The sequence below is a fragment of the Telmatherina bonti genome, assembly GCF_933228915.1.
Source record: "Telmatherina bonti genome assembly, chromosome: 23".
NCBI lineage: Eukaryota > Metazoa > Chordata > Actinopteri > Atheriniformes > Telmatherinidae > Telmatherina > Telmatherina bonti.
The window spans coordinates 14,481,789-14,503,844 of NC_136632.1; the positions used below are offsets into that span (position 1 = coordinate 14,481,789).

Consider the following 22,056-nt stretch of genomic DNA (forward strand, 5'->3'; position numbering starts at 1 on the left):
CAAAACCTTCAGTCTATACAAGTCCATTGTGGTTTCTTTTAACAGCATGAGAACAGGATATTTTATAGATAGTCTCCAAAAAAAATAGATAAAAGAGATGGTACAAGCACACTGCAGCCTCCGTGGAAAGAACAGACAGATAAATGGGACAAAACTTTATTATCAAGCAGTGACAAGGCCACACAAGGTACCAGTTCATTCTGGCTCGGTAAAATTAGGAGGCAACACGCCGCTGGCAGACTGCCATACTGGACAAGATTTTATCACTTTGTTTATGTCGGATCTTGCATCAGAGTTGATACCCTGGTGCATCATAACTCATCAAGTGATAATAGAACAAATGGCTAACCTATTTAAACAATAAACTATGCAACAAGAAAAAGTTCAATGCCACCGACTTCCACGGCATGAAAACAGAATTTCTTTTCAATCTTTAAATGAAATGTTGAATGGTAATTCTATTCTGTGAGGACTGACATAAGATCTACCAAAGCCATGAGACAAAAGTGCAAAAATAATACACAGATCTAATTTATATTGTATTATATTAAACATCTTAAATGTATCGGTCTTCATTCCTTTGTTCTTTATCATTTTCTCCTTGAAGAGAAAAACACTAGATGCTTTCAGATTTTTAGAAATAAACTTAGAAATTTCAGAGATATGAGGAAGGCCTATTTACTCGCCCCACTCCCCACAAATGTGGGAGTAAATACAGCGAAGCTGATGTATAATATCATATTATTATGACTACAAGTACAAAAGTATTCACTTTCGTCTTTTTTCTTGTTTTTTTTGTTCAAGCTCTTAGCCATCTCTCAACACTAATCTCTGACCTGTGGCTGCAGTTCAGAATGGACAATAAAACAGGGGCTCATGATGCAGGCAACACGTGGGACACACAAACACAAACGGAAATATTGTAATTGTTTCAGACATAAAGCATAACTCCTTCAACACCTTGACTTCCAGTATCAGCACAGTTTGGGACTACTCGCCATTAGCTGATGAGGTTTTTTTTCCCCATTAATTTGCTTCTGGAAACAATTCTCTTAATATCCAGATAGAAAGTTGTGGTATCAGGTTCCATCCACATTCTGCAAAGCCAGGATAATCCACCTCAGTCTCTCCTATTACCTTTTTCACACAGGGTTCACGGTCATCCCCTTCCTTCTTCTTCAGCATTATCACGCATAAGGGTGCAGAGGAACAGCGTCTGATTCAAGTGCATTTCATCCCTCAAGTGTTGATGTTTTCACAGGCTACACCTCTTCTTCCTCTGCCTGTTTTTGGCCTCCGCTTTCAGACGGTCCAGTCCAAACTGTTCCAACCAGCAGCAGACACAATGCAATGGATTGTTTCCCCTTCTCTTGCTCCCACCCTCCACCTTTGTAGTAATTGTCAATTGTTTAAGAGATTGGGGTCCCCGAATTGCTGGTTCAAGAACTGCTTTACCTCAGTTGACCCAAGCATTAAGGATTAAGACTGAGAGAAAATGAACTAACTAAATGTCCAGATTCTTATATATTCACAAACACTGTTACTCAGCTTGCTGAATAAGATGATTGACAGGCCTCTTAAGGCTCCACAAGAATCTGATCTTGAAATTTTTTGCAAAAACAAATTGCTGAGATGTGTCACACATCAACATTGGCCATTAAGGAGACATTGAAAAATATGATGCCACTACTTGGGGATCAACTGTATGTGGGATGTTCACATCATTTGTATATTTGGTTCCTTCAGCCAACACTCCTGACCCTAAACAGGCTACAATACAGCTTGTTGGCCTTTCTACGTTTATGTGATGGAAGTTATATGAGGAGCTTTAAGAGCTCAGAGTTGCACTGGAGGATTGAGGGTAATTTTGGGAGGTCAAGGGGAGGAGATCTAGGGCTTATGTGATGAGGTTTTTTGGGACACGATTACCACAACTAGGATTAGACCTTAGAACAAGAGGTGCTACCAAAAATGACACAGCATTTAGCAGTAGATGCTCAATTGCCGTATGTATACACATGAGCAGCCACACAATAAAGGGGAATTAAAGGCTCCAGAGTCATATATTAACGATATTCTTGCTTGTTTTATGCCAACCTTGATTTTGGAAGGATCTGTCCAATTTAATGCCCAAGACAGCACAGTAAATGCATGTCTCAGCTTGATGCTATTAGACTGCCCTGTCTAACTTAAGGTCATTGGTAAGCTCATGCTCTTATCAGCATCTGCTTACTATAACTACAAAGCAATGAGGTCTAGTTACAAATCAGATTTGTGGTTTTAATGTATTAATTAAACCCAAATAAACCTACAGATGAGATCCTCACCAATATTGGTTGGTTTCATGTGAGAAGGATACAGCTGATGGAGAAAGCCACACTAATAAGTTCCAGGCTAGCACAATAGAGTGGTATTAAGGAAAAGGTCTGCATGACTCAGCAACACATGAAAAGGTCACTTACCAATGTACTGGGAGGGAATTTGTTTTACACAGAGAAAATCACAGGAAACCAGTTTTATCTCTTAATATTTACTAGATACAGTATCTGAATTTAATGCACAATCACACCACTGGGGATGATGCTTAATTGAGTTCAGTTGCAATAAACTTTCCATGCATAATTTAATCAGTAGCTTGGTGCATACAAAGCAGTTCAACATCCATTCTTTTTGCCACAACATAACTGGTCATTTTATTGTAATGATATCAGAAGGTTCATGTGCAGATTGTTTGCAAGGTGTGAAAGGAAGGCAGGTCTTCCTCAGTCTGCATTGCTCTCATGTCATAAACTAACAAATTAAGTCTTAACATTTTCATGTGTGATGATCTATTAATCAACATGTCACCATTTCTAATTCATTTGACAATCCATTTCAGGGAAAGGATTCTGATGTTATCATGCTATTTCTATATTTTAAAATAACATCATTATTTGTGTTTTAGGTGGAGAAGAGGTGGAGGCCTGGGCTTAACTGCGAACAATCTATATCCTTTTAACTCTAAATGGAAGCCCTAAAGCACTTCAAAGCATTTATGGCAGAGTACTGGGACCTCTCACTAGCACACACACGCTGGCTTTTTGTCCCAGCTGCTTATTTAACTCTGTAACATTATGTAATGGTGTTTTAAATAAAACCACAAATACCAGTGAATCTCAATCCTGGTCCCTGGCATATGCGCTGCGAGTTCTGCAGCCCACCGGAAACAACCGGATTTGTTTTCACTTTCGGGTCAGACAAAGTGTGAGGATAAAGCAGAGCATCCCTGTCTGCACACAGTCAACAAGCCAGCTGAGCAACATGAGAGCTGCCATACAGGGCATGGAGAGCATCTTGGCAGTCCCAGTAAGAAAACACAAACCCCCTCTGGGATGAAAAACGAGAGAAAACAAACATGCGCAGATGTGGCTGCAAATGTGATGTGTTGCGATGCCGCACACCCTTCCCCATGACTGTAGATGGCAGAAGCAATGCATCCTGCTGAATAGGGAGCCGTTCTTCTGTTATCATAAACTGAAAGTCTAACATTTCTTTAGTTAAACCTGCAACACATTTCTGAGCCGTTAGTAGCAGCTCAAGAGACAACAACTTGTTGTGAAATGTCCCAAAAAATCATATTTAAATAAAGGATTACAAATAAACAGTTTGCAATATTTAACTGTTGAGACTTTTTTCACTAACAATACTCACATTGTGAAAAATGCAGAGCTGTCTTGAGCATTTCAGCAACCCTCCAGCTTTTGGCAAACCTCCAAGTAGGAAAAACAATGTCAACCCTAAAATTAATTAATGTTTAGCTTTTTCCATGAATTTGAAAGCCTTTCTGGGTGAAACTGATAAGCTGGCTGTAAACTTTAAACATTAGCTTGATGTTCAGCTAAAAATCAAAAACATGAATACTTAGCTAGTCAGAAAGTACTGGAACATTAATGTTCACTGAATATAGCTTCTGATCAAATTTACCTTTGATATGAAATTAAACTACCTTCGAAAACAAAACTTGAAAAATAGTATCTCATAGGTAACTGTTAAACAGGAAAATTATGCCATTTAAATGTATAGGATTTTCACAGAAAACAAGATTAATTGAAGATAATTGTTAGCTGTAGCCACACACAAAAACAGCATCATTCTGTATTTGTTTTTTATATTGTTAAACTGTTTCATGAAGCCTGGAGCTTGCTGTAATTCCTGCAGGAAAGTGGAATTCTGTTTGCCAAAAAAATTCACAACATATACTCGTGTGTGTGTGTGTGTGTGTGTGTGTGTACTCAGCTGTGACTATAGGGACACAAGCTGGCATGCTATGAAAAAAAGCACAGAACATACAGAACTGTCTTCACAGCTGTGAATTTGCAAATGCCTTTGTTCAAGCTTCTTCTGGAAACATCTCAGTTCATCAAAACTGTGTGTTCAGTTAGGAAACAGTGCAATGCTTGCACATCTTTAAATGAGATGCTCCTGTAGTTTTACAGCCTGATTTTAGCCTCTTTCAGATCAGAAGAGACTCATGTTTCTGTGCTGTGTGGAATCTGATCTAAATCAAACACAGTGGGGGCATGGGATGGAGCGGAGGGACCCCCTGCAGCAACAACAATACTGAGCCTCCTGAGCTGTCAGCTGAGGTCCTTTCATGTAAAACCAAATTTCCCTGTAAACATGGAAAACACTTTTTGGATTTTAATATAATGAAAGTTCAATTATCAGTCGATGAATGTTATACTGAATACTTTGTCACAAAATATTTTATTCAGAAGGAGGAAGCCAATCATGACACTGGAGATTGGTCATAAAAATCTGTACACAGCATTTCATACCGAGACTCATTCAGATAATCATGTTTACTGAACTGAGAACTCATAAGCAAAAGAGAAAGCCAAACACTTCAGTGGGACATCACTAAGGAGTTTACTGCTAACAAGCAATAGTGAATTGTGAATGTACCAGAAAGAAAATTGGAATCTGATGATGGCCACTAAAGCTAAATGATTCACTTTGGCTACATTTGCTGGGCTGCTAACAGAATATTAATTTAATGCTCATGTTCACCTCCCAACAATTTGCAATCATGTCGAGCTGGAAAAGAATCATGTGATCATTCTGTTATGTTTACTTGAGTCCCACGGGCAACTGCATGTTTACTTTGTGTACGACTACATAAGTGCATCACAAAAGGAAAGTTTTCACAGGAGAATAATTTGCCTGCTCTCATTTCTGGTGCCAAACAGTATTACAGACTTCAAATCGGATTTAAAGGAAATATTCCTGTATTCAGCATCATGTTGTACGAAAGCCAGAGGACAGGGAGAGGAGTGTGTCTGGTGTACTGAAGGTAACATCACAGAATGAGGAGAGAAGTGTTATATTTCTTCGTACAATAGCCATCAGAAACTTTGACATTCTTGTGATAGCAAGGTAGCTTGTCAGACTGTCAAACATTTATAACCAATTAATCAGTCACAGTTTAAATGCTTTACCATTTCTAAACCAGCTTACAGTGCCTCTGCAGACAATCGAGTCTTTCGCTGCACAGTACCTTAAATTAGAAAACCAAAGCAACTTTTTTGTGATGCAACAGAAAATTAGCCTAAAATGTTTCACTTGTACTTTTACATTTTATATCTAGATATCAAGACTAAGATGATATTCTTTCTTTTTCCACAGTCAGACATTGGCCTTTTGGATGCACCACTTTTTTCACCATTGAAACAAACTCCAGCTTGGAGTGGCCCACATAAGCAACAGCTCTTATTACTGATCACTAAAGACAGAAACTGACAAATGGAGCAAAAGCAAAGCACCAAATGTGTTACATATCTGATGTGTGATGGTAGAAATTATGACTTTTTCTCTCTGGTGTTTAAACATGTCTCATCTCTTAATCCATTCTATCTGTGGTGCTTGACAACCTGCATCCGCTTCATACAGCTCATGGCAAGATTATGCCTAAAAGTAGGCCATCATAACCAGCTGTTAATGATCAAACTGCTGACTAAAGACACATTTGTATACAGACTACTGGTAATAGTATTAGTCAATTTTCATTCTTCAGTTTAATATGTGTAACCTAAATGAAGGCTTAAGGAACAGGATGTTAAAAGCAACCCTAAATTCAGCTCTACTGAAGCATGCATTTATGAAATCTGAAGCAGTAACAGGAAACCTACCAATCACAGTAGCATCTCCCAAACTTCAATCCTCTAAGGACACATTTATGTCAGCCTTTGTGATTCAAACCCTTGTCGGGCTGCTTGGAAAGTTTGCTTTGTTTGGCAGTATTGTGACTCCGCAAATAAATTCTGATTCAAACTAAAAAAGCGGACTCGGTGCAGGTCTTGGTCCATTTCGGACTACAAAAAGTGCATTGTGGTTTCAGCACATGGCATCATGACTAAACACAACCAAAACACACACACGTGGGATATAAGCTGCCACTGGACGGGATAAATGACTCACAGTTAAAACAAGGAAGAATTTAGTAAAAGTTCTGATCGAAATCTGATTAACCAGATCTAATGAGAGACGTTTAGCCGAAACACAACAACAAGCTCTCTGTCTGCTGGTGGAAGTGCGATTACCTGCGTTTATGTGCATGTGTCAATGTGAGTTGCATCAGAGAGATCTCTGCCATGGACAGAGAGTGACTACAACATAGTCATGTAAATTGGATAAAAATCTTTTTATTTTCATTTTTTCTTTAACTATAAGGGTAAAATATCAGCCTATTCTAGGGGAAAAGGAATCTAAAATTACTTCTGTTGCCATTTGGAGGTGCACAAACCACCACATTAAAATAACCTTAACTAATTTGACCTTATAATGAGGGCAGTGGATCTTGTTGGTGGGGAGGGACGCTCCCCCGATAGAAATATTCTGCTGCTTTCGGTGTGTCTCCAACCATGATGCTTTAGCAGAAGGATAACAAGACTGAAGTGAAATTTATAATGTCTATACTTGAGCTGCTTTGGTGAGCAAAGCAACTTCACTGGACAGACATGTGACTATAGAAGAGTGCACGTTGTACTGGGTCATGGATATCTGTTGATAATTACATGTTTGTTTTAAAATTAACATGTGCCAAGTTAAGTGGTTAAAGAACATCAGTCATTCGGAGAAAAAAAATGCAATCTGTGTGTCTGTGTATAAGAACAACATGCACCATAGGCAGATTATACGGGGCCAATCAAGGCCTGAAGCAAGGTCCTTTGCATAAAAAAAACAATAACTATAATGACTGACTTCATGGCAAGTGGGAAGCTGCCAGTTTTCAACTTATTCCTTAATTTTCTTCTCCAGAAGTGGAAGACACGTGTGTCTGGATTTAAAACTGTACTTATGTTTTAATATTATTCTTAAAAAAGGCAACATCTTCCAAGTTTCAGCATGTTAGGGTCACAGAGTGAAGCAATGTAGCAGAGAATGGACAACATATTATGGCAGCTAACGAGAGTGGATAATGATCAGTTCGGTGTGTGATGGCTTTCTTTTCCCTCAATCATAATAATGCAGTTTTTTTTCCCAGAACAGTCAATTTAGCATCACTACAAAATAAATCCACATGCTGATTATGAAACAAAGTTAAAAAGAGCACATTGTGAAGATCAGATGGGATAAGTGAAAGGATGAGTACTCTTAAAGTGAGAGTGAGCTTTTAATAGCTTTGTGTTTAGATGATGTCTGCCAAATGAGTGCTAGGACAACAAGTGAGGTCAGGAGAAAAAAAAAGGGGGAGGGAAAAAAAAAAAAAAAAAAGGATCATGTCCCGTTAAAGGCTTAACGCGACAGACCAATATCAGAAAACATCCTAAAAAGCCAAATCCCAAAAGCACTTCTGCCAGACTGACCTCAATCCGCAGGTAATTTCGAGGTTATGACGTAACCTGGGACGTAAAACTGGACAAACAAACTGATCAATAATATACCACTAGCATATTAACAAAATTATATAAATAAGGAGCAGGTTTAAGCTGCACATTTAACCCTATATAAATGCAATTTCCATAATCTTGAATCTACAGTATAGTTCACTATCCATATAAAATCCCAAACAAATAAAGATAGTTTTAACTTTGATATTAAAGAGCAGATCATTTTCTGAAACGTGAGACATCTTTCTTCCAATGTAATGTGTGGAAATTACCATTCACAAGGCACCAACACACAAAGGCTTGTTGGCAGACTCAACACAGTTCATCAAATGACTCCTGGGGCACAAAATGAATCTCAGCAACGTGTCAGTCCTTTATGAAAAGGTTGCTGCAAACAATCCACTGGCAGCAGAGAGCTGTCAAGTCATCTTCACAGGAAAGCACATCATTGTGACATCTTGTTACCTGTGCATTTGGCTTAAAGCTGCATCAAGTTTTCCAGTATTTTAGGCCAGTAGGAGTCTACAAAGCAGCAGACACCTTGTTTTTCTAACTCTCTCCCCCACATGTTCTCTGTGGAGAACTTAATCCTGCTGTCTTTTTTTACTAGTCACTTCACTTAAAATAAAATTTAAAAAAAAAAAACGGTTACACCCCTCTGTGGCTCATAAACTTGACAAAAAACTGAATAAAACAAGTTATTTTTTCCTACTTTTTTTCCCCAGAAGCTTATTTAGTCCACATCTAAGAACTGTGGACATGTTTTTCTCTGCTTTTAACTACTATTCCTGGGTTGCTACTGCATTTTTATGGAAGAAAAACTTGAATATTGTGTAGAAGAATTTTTTTGGTTTTTCAACTCGCATGACATTTTCTAACGAGCGTCAGGAAAAGTACCGCTGGGAGGAAAATTTCCTCCTTTGATGCCTTTGTTTCTTGACTGCCAGCTTTTTACGACATGGACAAATACATCTAGACAGAACTGCTACAATTTATCCTACTAGCCATCACACTTACCAACATGACAGAGACGACAGGTTTCCTGCCCTAATCTGAACACACAACTGTTGATTGACTACTCAGATGACTATCAAGCCTGCCAAATATAGGATGACCCAACACACCCCAGGCCCCTTTAACACTGGAATATACTGCAGCAGCTGATGTATCCCATTTTAATAAACATGGTTGTGTCAGTTCTTAGAAACACTTTCAACACCTATGAAGCATTACTATTCTTTCAAAAGAACAATAGGCATAAAATGAAGCATGTTGTCCTTTAACAAGGTCAACCAAACAGCCTTCCTTATCACTGCAGAATAGCTGAGAGTTGTTAGCACACAAAAACTTTTTAAAAAATTGTGTTTAATGTACACATTGCAAATTCAGAAATCCACAAGTCACGTCAAAACCTGTGAGATTTCATGGTGCACTCCAATATTCCTTGTAAACTTAAGAATGTATGCTTTAATGTCTTTTATCTTTCTTCAGCTACATAAATACTGCTTGAATTTCCTTCTTGTATGATGTACATAGATATTACAAACTGCAGAATAATAAATTAAAACAAAAGAAAAAATATAAATACATAAAATACATAATTTTCTGGTAATACTCATATACATGCTAAAATTAATCCATGATTTGTTTTAATTCTATGACTATATGAACTAGTAACAGTGTGTCGAGCTTTAACCGGCCCACGGGGAGGAAGGCAAGTGTCATTACTTCTGTTCATGTCACATCTTAATAATTTGTGATCCTGAACGTCACTGGCACTGTGATTCAAAAGTCAAGTTACTGTCTTAACAGATTATGCATGCATGAAAGGAGGAGAATCACTGTTTCTTTGTCAGATTGAATATGGAAGCAACAGCAGGAGGAGGTTTTTCCTGCGTGGCAACAGCAGCCTATATAAAAGCAAGTGGAGGAAATTGTGTCCTCATGTCAGACCGCAGGAAAGAGCAGGCACTTGCTGCAGACACGGAAACATTCATAGAACTCTGGCGTGGCTTTTAGAGAAACTGCTCTGTTGTCGGCATCCCACACACACATACACACACAGGCAAGGGAACAGACGGCAGGTTAGAAACAGATGCAACTCAACAACCAGCAAAAAGAAACACTAACTATAATGCTACTCATACATTCAAATCATGCGAATGCAAAGGCTACAAATGTGCGCCTCTGTTATGTCTGTGAGTTGGGAAGCGAGGTCCAGCTGTTAAAACCTGCTGTTGTGGCCTTGACTTCTTATTTCCCTTGCAGCGGATAGCACTTTGACTCATCACTGGACTACTTGTGCATGCAACTATCAGTATTACATGGATGTTTTACGCAACAAATAAAGCAACAAGCTGCTAACAACAGTTGAAAGACAACCTGCCCCCACCATTCATGGCTGAGCTGCCCTCCTTTCATCCAATGCTGGAGGATTTCTAACCGCTCCGGCCAATACAGGGACTAAAAAGGAAAGAGGAATTAGCTAGTGTGAGCTGTTGTGTGTTGCTGTGTTGTGTATTGGAGCAGAGTGTGCTGCCCTGGGGATGGTTGTGATGTAAGAACGTTTCCACCTGATTTATATACAGAGACAAGTGCTCAGACTGTACATAATGGCACACATACACACAAAGTCAGTCACGAGTAAAATGCCCTTGCAAAACCCCTATTAACATACAGTCACTGACCGCACACGCAATTATCATTGGTCCAACACGTGCAAACATACACAACATGTATGTGTTGCCAGACACAGCCACATTACCAGCAGCACCAGAAGAAGTCATTCCCAGTTTTATCCTTCTGCACACTAACTGCACACATCTGCAAGTGCAAAGAACGATGCAGAACTAATGCCACAGGTGCTTTAAAAACTGGTTTATGAATGTAATGCAGGCAGAGCTGTGTAATCTGGGCAAGAATAGAACATAAATAATGTGAGAAAAAAAAGTCGAGATTTAATTCATGGATGGACAAACAGGATTATTTTATCTAACTTCTACTGCCATGAGTGATTGCAGAGCTGCCATAAAACTACGGAAAGAATGCACAGTAATCTCAACTGAGCACTCCCCCCTAGAACAATCTCTGTCACTCTGAAATGGTCTGATAGTCACAGTATAAAGCCATGGACACTGATACTGGAGGAAAACAGGCAATGAATGATGGGCTTAGTGATAGATTAAACCCTACCTGCTTCTAGACCGAGAGGGGGGAGGACAGTCGAGGAGCTAAAACTTTCCACAACTTTCTCTTCCCTCTCTTTCACATGCCTTTCACTGCTTATCAGAGCGGAAGAAGTGGGCCATGAACACGGGATTCACATGCCCTTCAAGGAACATTTGAAGTTTTTAGCAAGTTAAATCATATTTGAGTTTTTAACTTCTGTTTAAAAGAGGTTTATTTTTCCATGACATAGTTTACACTGACATTAATCTTGCTCAAATATAGTAAAATCGTTCTTACATACACAAACACACACGTACACTAGTACATTTTAGTTGTGTAATACTGTCTTGATCTCCATGCGGACTGAACGAGGACACAGATTGAAGTGTCAAGGCTTAATGATCGCTGCCAATGATGGAGGTCAAATAACCTCCATTTACACTGAATGCAAAGTGACTGCGCATCGTTACCATTGACAGTCGATTTAAGTGGTCATCGTCTATGACTGATTCGGTGTCTGAGACAACATATGGTAAATAATAAATACAACTCAAGATGGCATTCCATATAATAAATATTAGAGAAACACTGCATGTACTGTATCTATCCAGGCAAACTTACTCATCTATCTGGCACACGCTTTTCACTTTATTTTTATTCTTTATGTACACAATTCCACTGCAACTGGGTAAATACACTAACGGGTTATTATGCAATGATTCTACCGCTCCTTAACAAATGTAAAGTCAAAACACACAATTTTAGTGTTTATCATCATCAGAAATCTTAATCATGTGGTCCAGCTGTGGAAATGTCTTTTTATTTTCTCCCGTTTGTGACTTTCTCTATTGAATTGCCAAAAATAGCTGTAATCTGTTCCTGAGGGGAGGTATAATTACATCAAAGACTCACAGACAGGGGTGGTGCTGCTCTATTTTTAAATAAATCCATTACTGGGTCAATGATCTATGTTTAATTAGGAGGGGAAGCAATCCTCGATTTGTGAGAATAAGAGAAAAAAAAAACTGACAAAAATCTCAATCTTTGCACAAAAAAAAAGGTTGGAAAGCAAAAAGGAAAAGGATAATTTACCTGAACCTCTCTGATAGAAATAAACAGGACTGAGCAGTTAACCCATGTAAAAAGCATCTCTGCATCACTAAGCTCATTATTTTAGTTTTACGGCCCACAACTCTAATGCCACATTAACTCTCTTTATTTCCTCAAATGCTCTGAAGGTAAAAAAAAAAAAAAAAAAAAAAAAAAAAAGAGTCCCAAATAAAAGGACTAGTATAACAGGTTAGCGAAAGCATTGCATTTATTTCTTATTGGAAAATTACTTATAACAATAAGAAGATGCTTTTTTTATATACTGGATTTATGCATTTCAAACAGCAGCTATGATCTATTTATGCAAGGCCTGACCAAGAGGAAGCAGCGCAGACAGAGACATGAGTGAGGGGTTCATTTCAGGCTTTGTGAGGGCCCTTTTGTGAGGCAGCACTTTTTGAACACAATGTTGGCCCTTTGTTCACACACGGTGCTCGAGTACATAGCTGCATTCCTCCTCGAGCTGCAAAGCGAGTTTAGTGTTAATGTCCAATAATGTTTCCTGATCCACATGTGAACTCAGCAGGGCTAGTAGGTGTGCATGCGCGTGCACGCGCACACACACACACACACACACACACCTGGGTTGGTGCTTACTTGTTCAACAGTATCCCTCTGGGCTTTGGGAGTTAAAAGTTTCACACTATGCTGGCATCTTGTGAACACAGGTTCCTGGAAAAGTGAACACTCTCCTCTTTCCCTTCATTCTGTTCAGTTCTCTGTATCAAGCACCTGATGCTTGTAAAAAGCCTTTTGATTGAGAGATGTGTAACTCAATCAGCTGTACATGCCCAGTGACTGCAAGCTGCAATGACAAGGCAGGAAATGAGTTTCAATCAGTCGGTCAAAGCTGCAGATATATGTGGGAGGTGATATACACTCAGGAGCAGAGAAGCACAAATGTCAATACATTTGGAATCAGGCTAAAAACAAAAGTAATACTCAAAAATGATTCACAATAGGAAAAGAAAAAAGAGCAACATGCCTGGCCCATGAAAGGTTGGAGGTTCTTTACCCATTTGATATACCGGTAGTCATTCTGCCAGAAATTCAGCAGGAAAACTGAACTCTTATAAATTTTCCTGCCGAGATACAGGAAAATGCAAAATTGTAGTCAACCTAAAGCGTTTGTCTTATCTTGAGTAAACATCTTATTTCGGGAAAAAAATGTAAGAAAACTCAATAACCTAAATGTCATCCTAATGATTGATGTTTACATATGCAATTATCTAATGCTGGCATGTTATTCCATCTGTTGAAATGACCAAACAGTCACAAACACTGAAGTGCTGAGCTGTGCCAACAGGTGGTCATGCAGCCTGAAGCTGGCTGCAGCGACCACGCCTCTTGTGTGTTCTTCTGGACAGGAAGGCGCTTACGCAGCAGCTACTGCTGCTACACATTCTTTCACGTTACTCACAAAGTCTCCAAAATCAGCAAAGACATTGCTAAACTTGTTGATAGTTGCTTTTTCTTTAAAATAGCCTCACAGAATGGTCCTGAATATAGTATATTATATATATATATATATATATATATATATATATATATATATATATATATATATATATATGTTACTAATGGAGGACTACTGCGTACATCAGTGTAATCAGTTAATAAGGAAATTCTCCCAACAGATACCAAGAGATTTTTTTATTTTTTTTTTTACTGTCTTTAAATGTTTCCCTGGAAATCTGCAAAGAAAATATGATAGCAATAGTTAAGAACAAATATCTTCTCAAACATGGGCTGGGAACAGATCTGCTATCAGGTTTGTAGTGTTACTATTACAGTTTAATTGGGCTTTTAACAACTTACAAATATATAAATTCTTGTCTAGGTTTCGTCTATTCTAATGTCCATAAAAACCTCAATGTTTCCAAGCACCAGTCTTCAATCCAATGAGTCTATTACATGCTCTGCAACAGTAGCTGTAAGGCTAGCTGCTAGCTTCCTGCCACCTCTGTTTAGTTTGCCAGCCAGACATTTCAGGGGGACAGACCAGTTTGTCTCACTAAGGTGGATTGGCAGGTGTTGCATAGAGATAAATCAATTCAATAGTGAATCGGGCGGGCCCACCGCCAGTACATATGGTAAATATTTATGCCAGGTGTGAAAATGTACTCTGAATGTATGACAGCACCTATGACATACCCAGGACTGTAACAACAGTGTTTCCCTATCAAAATATATTAAAGGGAGGGGGAAATCCTAACCCCCAATGACAATCCCTCCACGAACAAGTTAATTTTATCCTTCTTCTGTATCATGATTACACCAATTTGACAACAGCCACGACCATTTGGCCATTGCCACTGCCAAAAACACTGAACATGGATCGATATCTTATCATTCAGACTAGTTCATAAAGGTATCAGGAATTAAGTCCGAATACTTTACTATGAAACTTAACATTGCTATGAAATGAAAAACAAAGTTAAAACATATCTTAACCTGTGTTGATTGGAAGCTTTCCACTGCCACTACTTAGCTGAGTGAAAGTCCAAAGTATATGATAGTCAAACATACAGTAGAAAATATTCATCTTTTTATTTTGCTGTGTTGCAGTGCATGCGCTCATCTGCACTGTAATGAAAGTGATTGGATAATACTACATGCGTGACTGCAAAAAAAAATGTCTGGACTACAAATGAAAAGCTAAGTTTCAGTAAGATTAATGCAGACAAGTGCCTGTAGAAACTATGCTAAATAGCTCTACCTCATGTCAACACGGCTCTACATCTTAACCAGGACACATTTGAGTGTGTGTTCATGCATGAAAATTAGCTGTGACGTCCTATTAATACAGTTATTATTAGCAACTTATTCTGAATTACATAATGAAAATAGCCACTGCACTGCACAATGAGGATTTACATCATCACATTTACTAGCTTCAGAATTTCCATTAAAAAAGCTTTGATATTCAGCAAATTTTTCATCAACATAATTTGTATTTTTCAGAACCATTTATAACCCACAAACTGATGTTTCAACAGAAGGCTGGTTAACTTATGTCAGAATTGAGAAGAAGAAAAAAAAGTAGTTTTTCTTTATATTTCACTTCCTAGAAACCAGTCTGTCATCTTGTAAACATGATCTAAAAGCCTTTGTGGTTTACTCGGCAAAATTGATGTCTGTATTTATATATGTGTAATCATTGGTGTGTTGAGACCTTTGCTTAATACAATACATTCTCTTCAGCAAAGAATATTAAGATTTATTGATACATATAATAGTTAAGCAGGGAGTGAGCCACCTAAACAGTCTGCCATCACAAGTAGAAGGAGCTCAAAAAAGAGAGATTTTAAAAGGGACGCTCCAGTAGCCAGCTTTCTGCTCAACAAGTCAACTGTACCATGAAAATTGCTCGTTGCCATAGGAGGCATAAGAGTAGAGCCAGCGAAAATACTCCAGCCTCATTGGTAAAGAAGTGTATGTTTACGTGGTTTCAGTAGATTTCAAAGTCACTGTAACCACCATCTTACAAAACATTTTCACTGAAATTTAGTCCAGCTTTACCACAAATATGAAACCATTTAAAGAGACAGTTTCACCAGAGGAGTAAAACCACATGTAACCAGATTAATGATCTGAAGCAGTTTGCAATCTTTCTGAAATAAAAAACCTCTTAATTTGAGTCAACACTCCATGAAGTACAGCATGATGTGGTTTGATCAGTGTTGTTAAGGTTTTTTAATATTCGGCAGACACCTGTGTTTTACTTGCATTCGACCTCAACTCAAACAGCTGAGGCACGAGAATGCATTATTCGTTTGATGCAATACACAAGTTCAACGTTTGATGGGAGTAATTCTTACATAATGTCCCTTTAAACATAAGCTCCAACCTTCTCATTATTGCCTCTGACTCACAGATGATGCCTCAGCGAACTTAGGCGAGCAAACTTTTAGACAAGCATCCAAAGAAATTCCTCTGATGTCAAAATGTTTGTCAGTCTGTAGAAAGTTTACACTCAAGTCTTGGAAACGTACCACCTTTAAAAAGACTTTGTTTACAACACATTACAGTAATATATGCACAATATTAATTACATTACACACGTATTGATTTAAGACATTTGCCACTAAAAATTATTTAACAAAAGCAGCCATTATTAAGAAAAAAAACGGGAAAGAAAGATTGGGCTATGCCTGGACTAAAAGTGGAAGTTAGTTTACGACACAACAGCTCTTCTTGATGGTGCCGTTATGCTGGGACATATAAATATACACAAATAAATTTTGATTGATTGAAAATCAGTGGCAACACATTTAGCCGAGACAATAACTTTCAACAGAGAATCAATATCCATATTATTGTTTGATCCATTCAGTCCGCCAGCCTGGTAGCAGAGCAGCTACCAGAACACGCCATCTGGACAGTGATGAAAAGATTACTATTTGAGCTGGGGTGAGAGAAACTGTAACTAGTGTTGAGTTCCTGAGCAGCTCCAAGTGACATGGATAAAGATGGTTGGGGAGGTGCAATATCACACATGCCTTTGCTGTGTAGCACTAAGTTTTACACTGAGAGGGCACACACAGTCTGCGCCACACAAGAACACAATGACACTGTGAGAAAACTAGACACGGCTCAAACACAATACAAGATGAAGAGGGGAGGAAGTGGTGTCCCGGGGTGTCTGTAACTTGGGTTTATTTTAAGACACCGGCTGATCCACTATCTGAGAAGTATTGTTGAAAAGTTTGCCATGAAGTTAGCAGAGTGAGCTGAACCAGGGAGGAGATGAAGCAAAAATAACATGAATCTGTAATTGGAGGAAGAGGTTTGCGAGGGCAACAGGGGAAGAATGAACAGATCTGAGTTTCACTCACAGGTCATTAAAAAGATTGATAAACCTCAGCTAAGTGCACTGAGGGCAAAGCTAGCCAAATATACCTCCTAGTTCATGAGTGGCAGAGACAACCAAGACATGCTAAAATACACACTAACACACTTCAGCAGATTTATTTTGAGAAACATTTAGTTGAGTTGATGGTAGTGTTTTATATATACCATATTTAAAACAATGGTATCAGTGTAATCACTGACTAAATTAACAAAAACTAATTATTGACATCCAGGTCCTCACAAAAACAGGTTAAAAGCTCCACCTGATTTCTACCACAGCTTAAAGTATATTATATGCAGGCCTGCCTGGCGTTCTCCAATGATATTGGAGCTGACAAGTTGTTAAAGAAGTTACCACCATTTTAAACATATCAGATTACAGCGAATAAATACTCTGTAAAGGTGAAAGAGTTTCACAAATATTTCTCTGTGGCAACATTTCTAAATAATTGCATAATATGCTTTTGTTTCAGTAATCTTTCAGTCCATCAATCAATAGATCGGGGATACTTTAAGCTTTCCTATGAAAAAAAATAATTCAATTCCTCTGAATGATGAAGTAACCTATGACCTTATCGAAAGCCTTTGTGAGTTCAGCAATTCAGTGGTTGAATTATGACAATATGTGAGCCAAACAAAAGCACAGCAGTGTATTTTTTTTTTCTTTGAGCCAAACAGAAAAAGAGGCGGCAGTGTGAAGATCACACTGGTACCCCACGTTCTTTTATTATGCATCTTTTTTTCCATGGCATTTCTTAAACGGAACACAATGATGCCACATTCCCTCAATACTCACTCCTGTAACTCTGTCATCAATCTTGATCTGGTCATTAAAAAAAAAAAAAAAAAAATTAAAAGAAAACTATGATGTGCAACAATGCAAGCAACATGGCTTTATTATATCTTTGTTGTCTCTATATTTAAAAAACTAAAAACAAGCAAATAATTGTTTTGTCAAAATGCACCTTAACAGGTATTCTCAACTACATCTCTGAAGGTAATGCATGCGATTACCACCATGCGTGCATTTACATTTACAGACCAGCGCATTCACTGAGGTGACTCGCATATAAAAAAGGATGTGTATATATGTGTGTTTGTGTGTTGGGGAGGGGAGCAGTGACACACTCCTTTGTGGCACAGTCATGAGACATGAAGACTCAATGACAAATCCCTGAAATTATGTATCTCTACATAACATGATTCAGAGAAGCTAAGATAATGTAAATGGACCTAATGAACAAAATAGCTAAAGATTCAACAAAAATGCTGAAGACTTATTTAAACTATTTCGTATTTTTCCATAAAAATAAACCTCTTTAGGTCCAGTGGGTTTGATAAATAGTAGCTCATCTAACTGGTATAACCTAAAAGAATTTCAATAGGCCAGAAAGGGTGCCAAATGAAAGCAATGAAGGCTATAAACTGTTACAGGGCTAAATGGCACAACGCCATGATGGCAGCCAATCGATGATGCTGTTCCATTTAGGTGAAAGCACAGTGGCAGTACAATCTTTCATAATAAAGAACAAAGAGCACGGACTGCTCTTTTAAATATGCAATCTAAATATGCAGACACTTCTCTCAACTTTGGCAGCCACAAGTCTCAGTAAACCTGTTAACCTGTAATCACTACCAGGAACACCAGATTAGTGGGTGACATAACATTACTTCAGTTTGCTGAACCACTGTTTTGTAAAGTCCTATTACTGCACACGTTTCTCTCTACAGCCCGTGAGAGTGTAATCATGCCAAACAGCAATACTGACCAAACACAAGGTGATTGTGTTTCATATATCAACATTAAATAAAGAACTGGGACAGGCTATCAGGCAGGTGACCCTTCTGACCTGATATGCAGTGAGAAAAGATCTTAAAAAGCTAGCTATGATGAGCCACACAACCAAAGATCATGGTAAAGTCCCGGTGCTTCCTTCAGTAGTCTTTCAGAAATTATAAAGGTGGACTTCCCAGAGGCGGGAGATATTCATGCAGAGCCACACAGGTTACGATCACACTCATCACTAACTCAAAAAGCTTACATCTGGGTTCACCTACAACAGAAAGATGGCCTTTTAATCCCCTTTATGTGATGACACGATAAAGGCAAGGATTAAAAGCTAGCCATTCACTCAGTCAGTCAACACTGTTGCGTGCCTGCATCATCAGTCCCACTGCTGCACGCAACCTTTACAGCACTGGACAGCCGAGTTCAGAAGATTATCAGGGCTGGGACTGCAGAGTGCTGTAAGAGCCACTATGCAGCCGTATCTATAAAGAGCAGGAAACCTTCTGTACAAGAAATTACATACAGTAAGTGTTTGATCACATAAATGCAGTTTCAAAGGTATTTTCATGCATACATTAAACTGATTTGTGTCGCCTTGTTCACTCACTGTTGCTGACAATTCAGAGATGGCCCCTCCCTGAGTAAAAAATTATGCCTGAGGTGTAGTTTCTCTAAACATCACTGGAATCCCTTGGAATTCAAATGCATTACAAAACTTAAGGTTACATAATGACCAAAATGTCACTGTTTTTATCAATTTAAAGACATAAATTAAAGGTTAAGAACTAGGGGTGGGGGAAAAAAAACAAATATCTGGATTTTTTTCTTCACAATTTTGAAAATTGATTTTTTTGTTAAAAAAAAACATCTTTTTTTTAAAATAAATAAAAATAATCCACTATGAAATCTTTGTCATTTTTATTGATCTTTTTACTTGTTTTCTTGGGCATTATAGCAGCAGAATGATGGCATGGCTACTGTGTTGTTTTTCCTAATTGAAATGAAGAAAAATGACTCGCAAAAAAGGTTTTGTACATTTTTTTTTGTTTGCTTATACTCTACAAAAATTAGCATTGTCGAAGAATTGTGAGAATCGCAATTTAAATTGAGTTAGCACCCAAAATAATCTAAATTGAATCGAATTGTAACAAAAGCATATTGTCACATCCCTAATAAGCATTTTATAATCATCATAATCATGTCTAGATGTAAACGCTGACTCCTCTTGGATGTTAAGTAATACAGTTTAAAATTTATTTTAATACAAAAACATATGTAGTTTATTCCTAAAATTCATTTTAAATTCACAAAAACAAACAACAGTTTCAAGGGAGACATGACATCTATATTCCAAATGGGCACTCTCCCAGAAATGACCTTTTCATCTACAAAGGAACTGAATCCTAAACTCCTGGTATTTTGAGTTAATAAAAAGAAAATCAAGCATTTATTTATTAACTCACTGTACCATGGTCCTGTACGCAAACTAGGCCTCCTCAATAGTCCAAGTGTGGCTGTTGTTGACCTTTAGGATCAGGCTTTGGGGTGGTCTCCAAGCATGGTGCACTCTGAGCGCCTAGTTAGACTGCTGGATAACTTCTTTGTGCCTGCCTGCTTTGACAGTCGCTGGTACCATCTGTTCTGTGCTGCTGCTGGACAGTTGTCAACTCTTTTACTGTACAATCCAGCTCTTGCTTAATGACTCTTTGAGCTGCCTTTCTTTCAGAATTGTCTTAGGTGAAGGGCTCACCGTCTTGGCAAGGCTGCAAGTATGGAATGCCTCCCATCCGAATTAACTCTGTCCCCAGGTATCACTGTTTTCTCTTGTGTTCGTATGTTGAATGAAAGTAAACTAAACTATTTTTGCATTAAAGCCGCAGGTGAGAGCAAAACCGGCCAAAACACAAACAAAAGCCTAACTCTCAATGAAAATTTTGAGCATTTAGCTTGTTAAGTGTATGCTGCTGGTAAAAAGAAAAGCCTATGCTGACTATCAAATCCTTGCAAAGCACTTGGTATTAGGATCAGAGGATGTCAATGATCATTCTTGAGGTTCTTGTGCCTTCTTCAGAAGGTTCCTTTAAAAAATTTGCTCTTTCTGTGGCCATTGCCTTGAAAAAAATCCTGTCTGAATCAATACAACGTAAGAGTCTGACTAATCACTGTGGGACAGCAACTCAGAGCAAACATTAAAATGGTATATTCTCATATACTATAATTTATATTAAAAGCAAGAAAAGCCAATATTTTAGCTTTATTTTGTAATATGTCAACTTGACTTGTATAGCAAAGCACAAGCCCAGTAACTTCCTTGAACCCACAGAAGTTGTTGGTGACTATGTTCAGGGGCTGAAAGAAGAAAGGATGTCTTCCTTTATTGTTGGCTAAGCTTATCTATTGCAATAAAAACGGCATACTTACATTTATTTAGCTGCATTTTAGTTGTCTTCTTTCTGCGCGTGTAAGTCATTTTGCTGTTCATGATTTAGTAAATCTGACATCTAAGAATAATAACTGTGACGTATATTTAACTTCAGTCTTTATAATCCCAATACTCGAGCTCAGCAAAACTTGAGAAGTTGAATACTTCTACCAGCTTGCCCTAAAGATTTAGTACAAGCTTGTGTGCAATGGATAGCTTTTTTTTTTTTTCTTTTTAAATTCAACCTTTTTACATTACTGTTATTAGCACACAGGCCCATAATTATAAGGGTTAACCTGCACAGCTGAATCAGCTCTGGGACCAGCTAGCCTGTTAGCATCGTCACACAATGCCTGCTTTCCCAGCAAGCTTTCATTACAGTGAAGTCCTTAGCGGTGGTCCAAAAACAGCGAGCGTTTACAGCAGCTCTCGGGAAGAAAAATGTTGTTTCACTCACCTTTTTCATGCGCGGAGCCTCGGCAACAGTGCCGTCACGGTTGACAAATGCCTCTCCGCCGTTCTGCTGTGGGTCCGAGCGCTTCATAGCCGACGCCTGAGGAACCTTCGCGGCGTTCGGGGTGAGCAAGCCCACACTGCCCTCCCCGGCTTTCGCAGAGGGCTCCGCGGCAGGAGACGTAGCGGCAGAGGAACCGGCCTCGTGCGGGTCGTTTCTGGCGATGGTCTTGTCGTCAGATGTTGGTGTCAAAGGGGATTCGACAGACAACTCTTTGCCAGTGGAAACGTCTTTGAGTTCGACCTCTGCCATTTTTGCTGCCACAACCTGGACTGACATCGCTGCAGTTTCTCAAAGTCTTTTTTCCCAGCACCGATAGCGAGTCAAGCGG

General features: G+C 38.5%; 1 protein-coding gene across 2 annotated transcripts in view; it reads right to left on the reverse strand.

Moving 5' to 3' along the window:
- The window catches only part of ahcyl2b (adenosylhomocysteinase like 2b), a gene marked incomplete at its 3' end in the record, with an annotated part of 34,933 nt that extends 12,907 nt beyond the window's left edge, over positions 1–22,026 (reverse strand). For both annotated transcript variants that reach the window (XM_079263252.1, XM_079263251.1), the window contains exon 1: positions 21,669–22,026. In XM_079263252.1, coding sequence (XP_079119378.1) covers positions 21,669–22,004 — 336 coding nt within the window. In that variant the 5' untranslated portion in view covers positions 22,005–22,026. The remainder of the gene's footprint in view (positions 1–21,668) is intronic.
- Between the last annotated feature and the right edge of the window lie 30 nt (positions 22,027–22,056).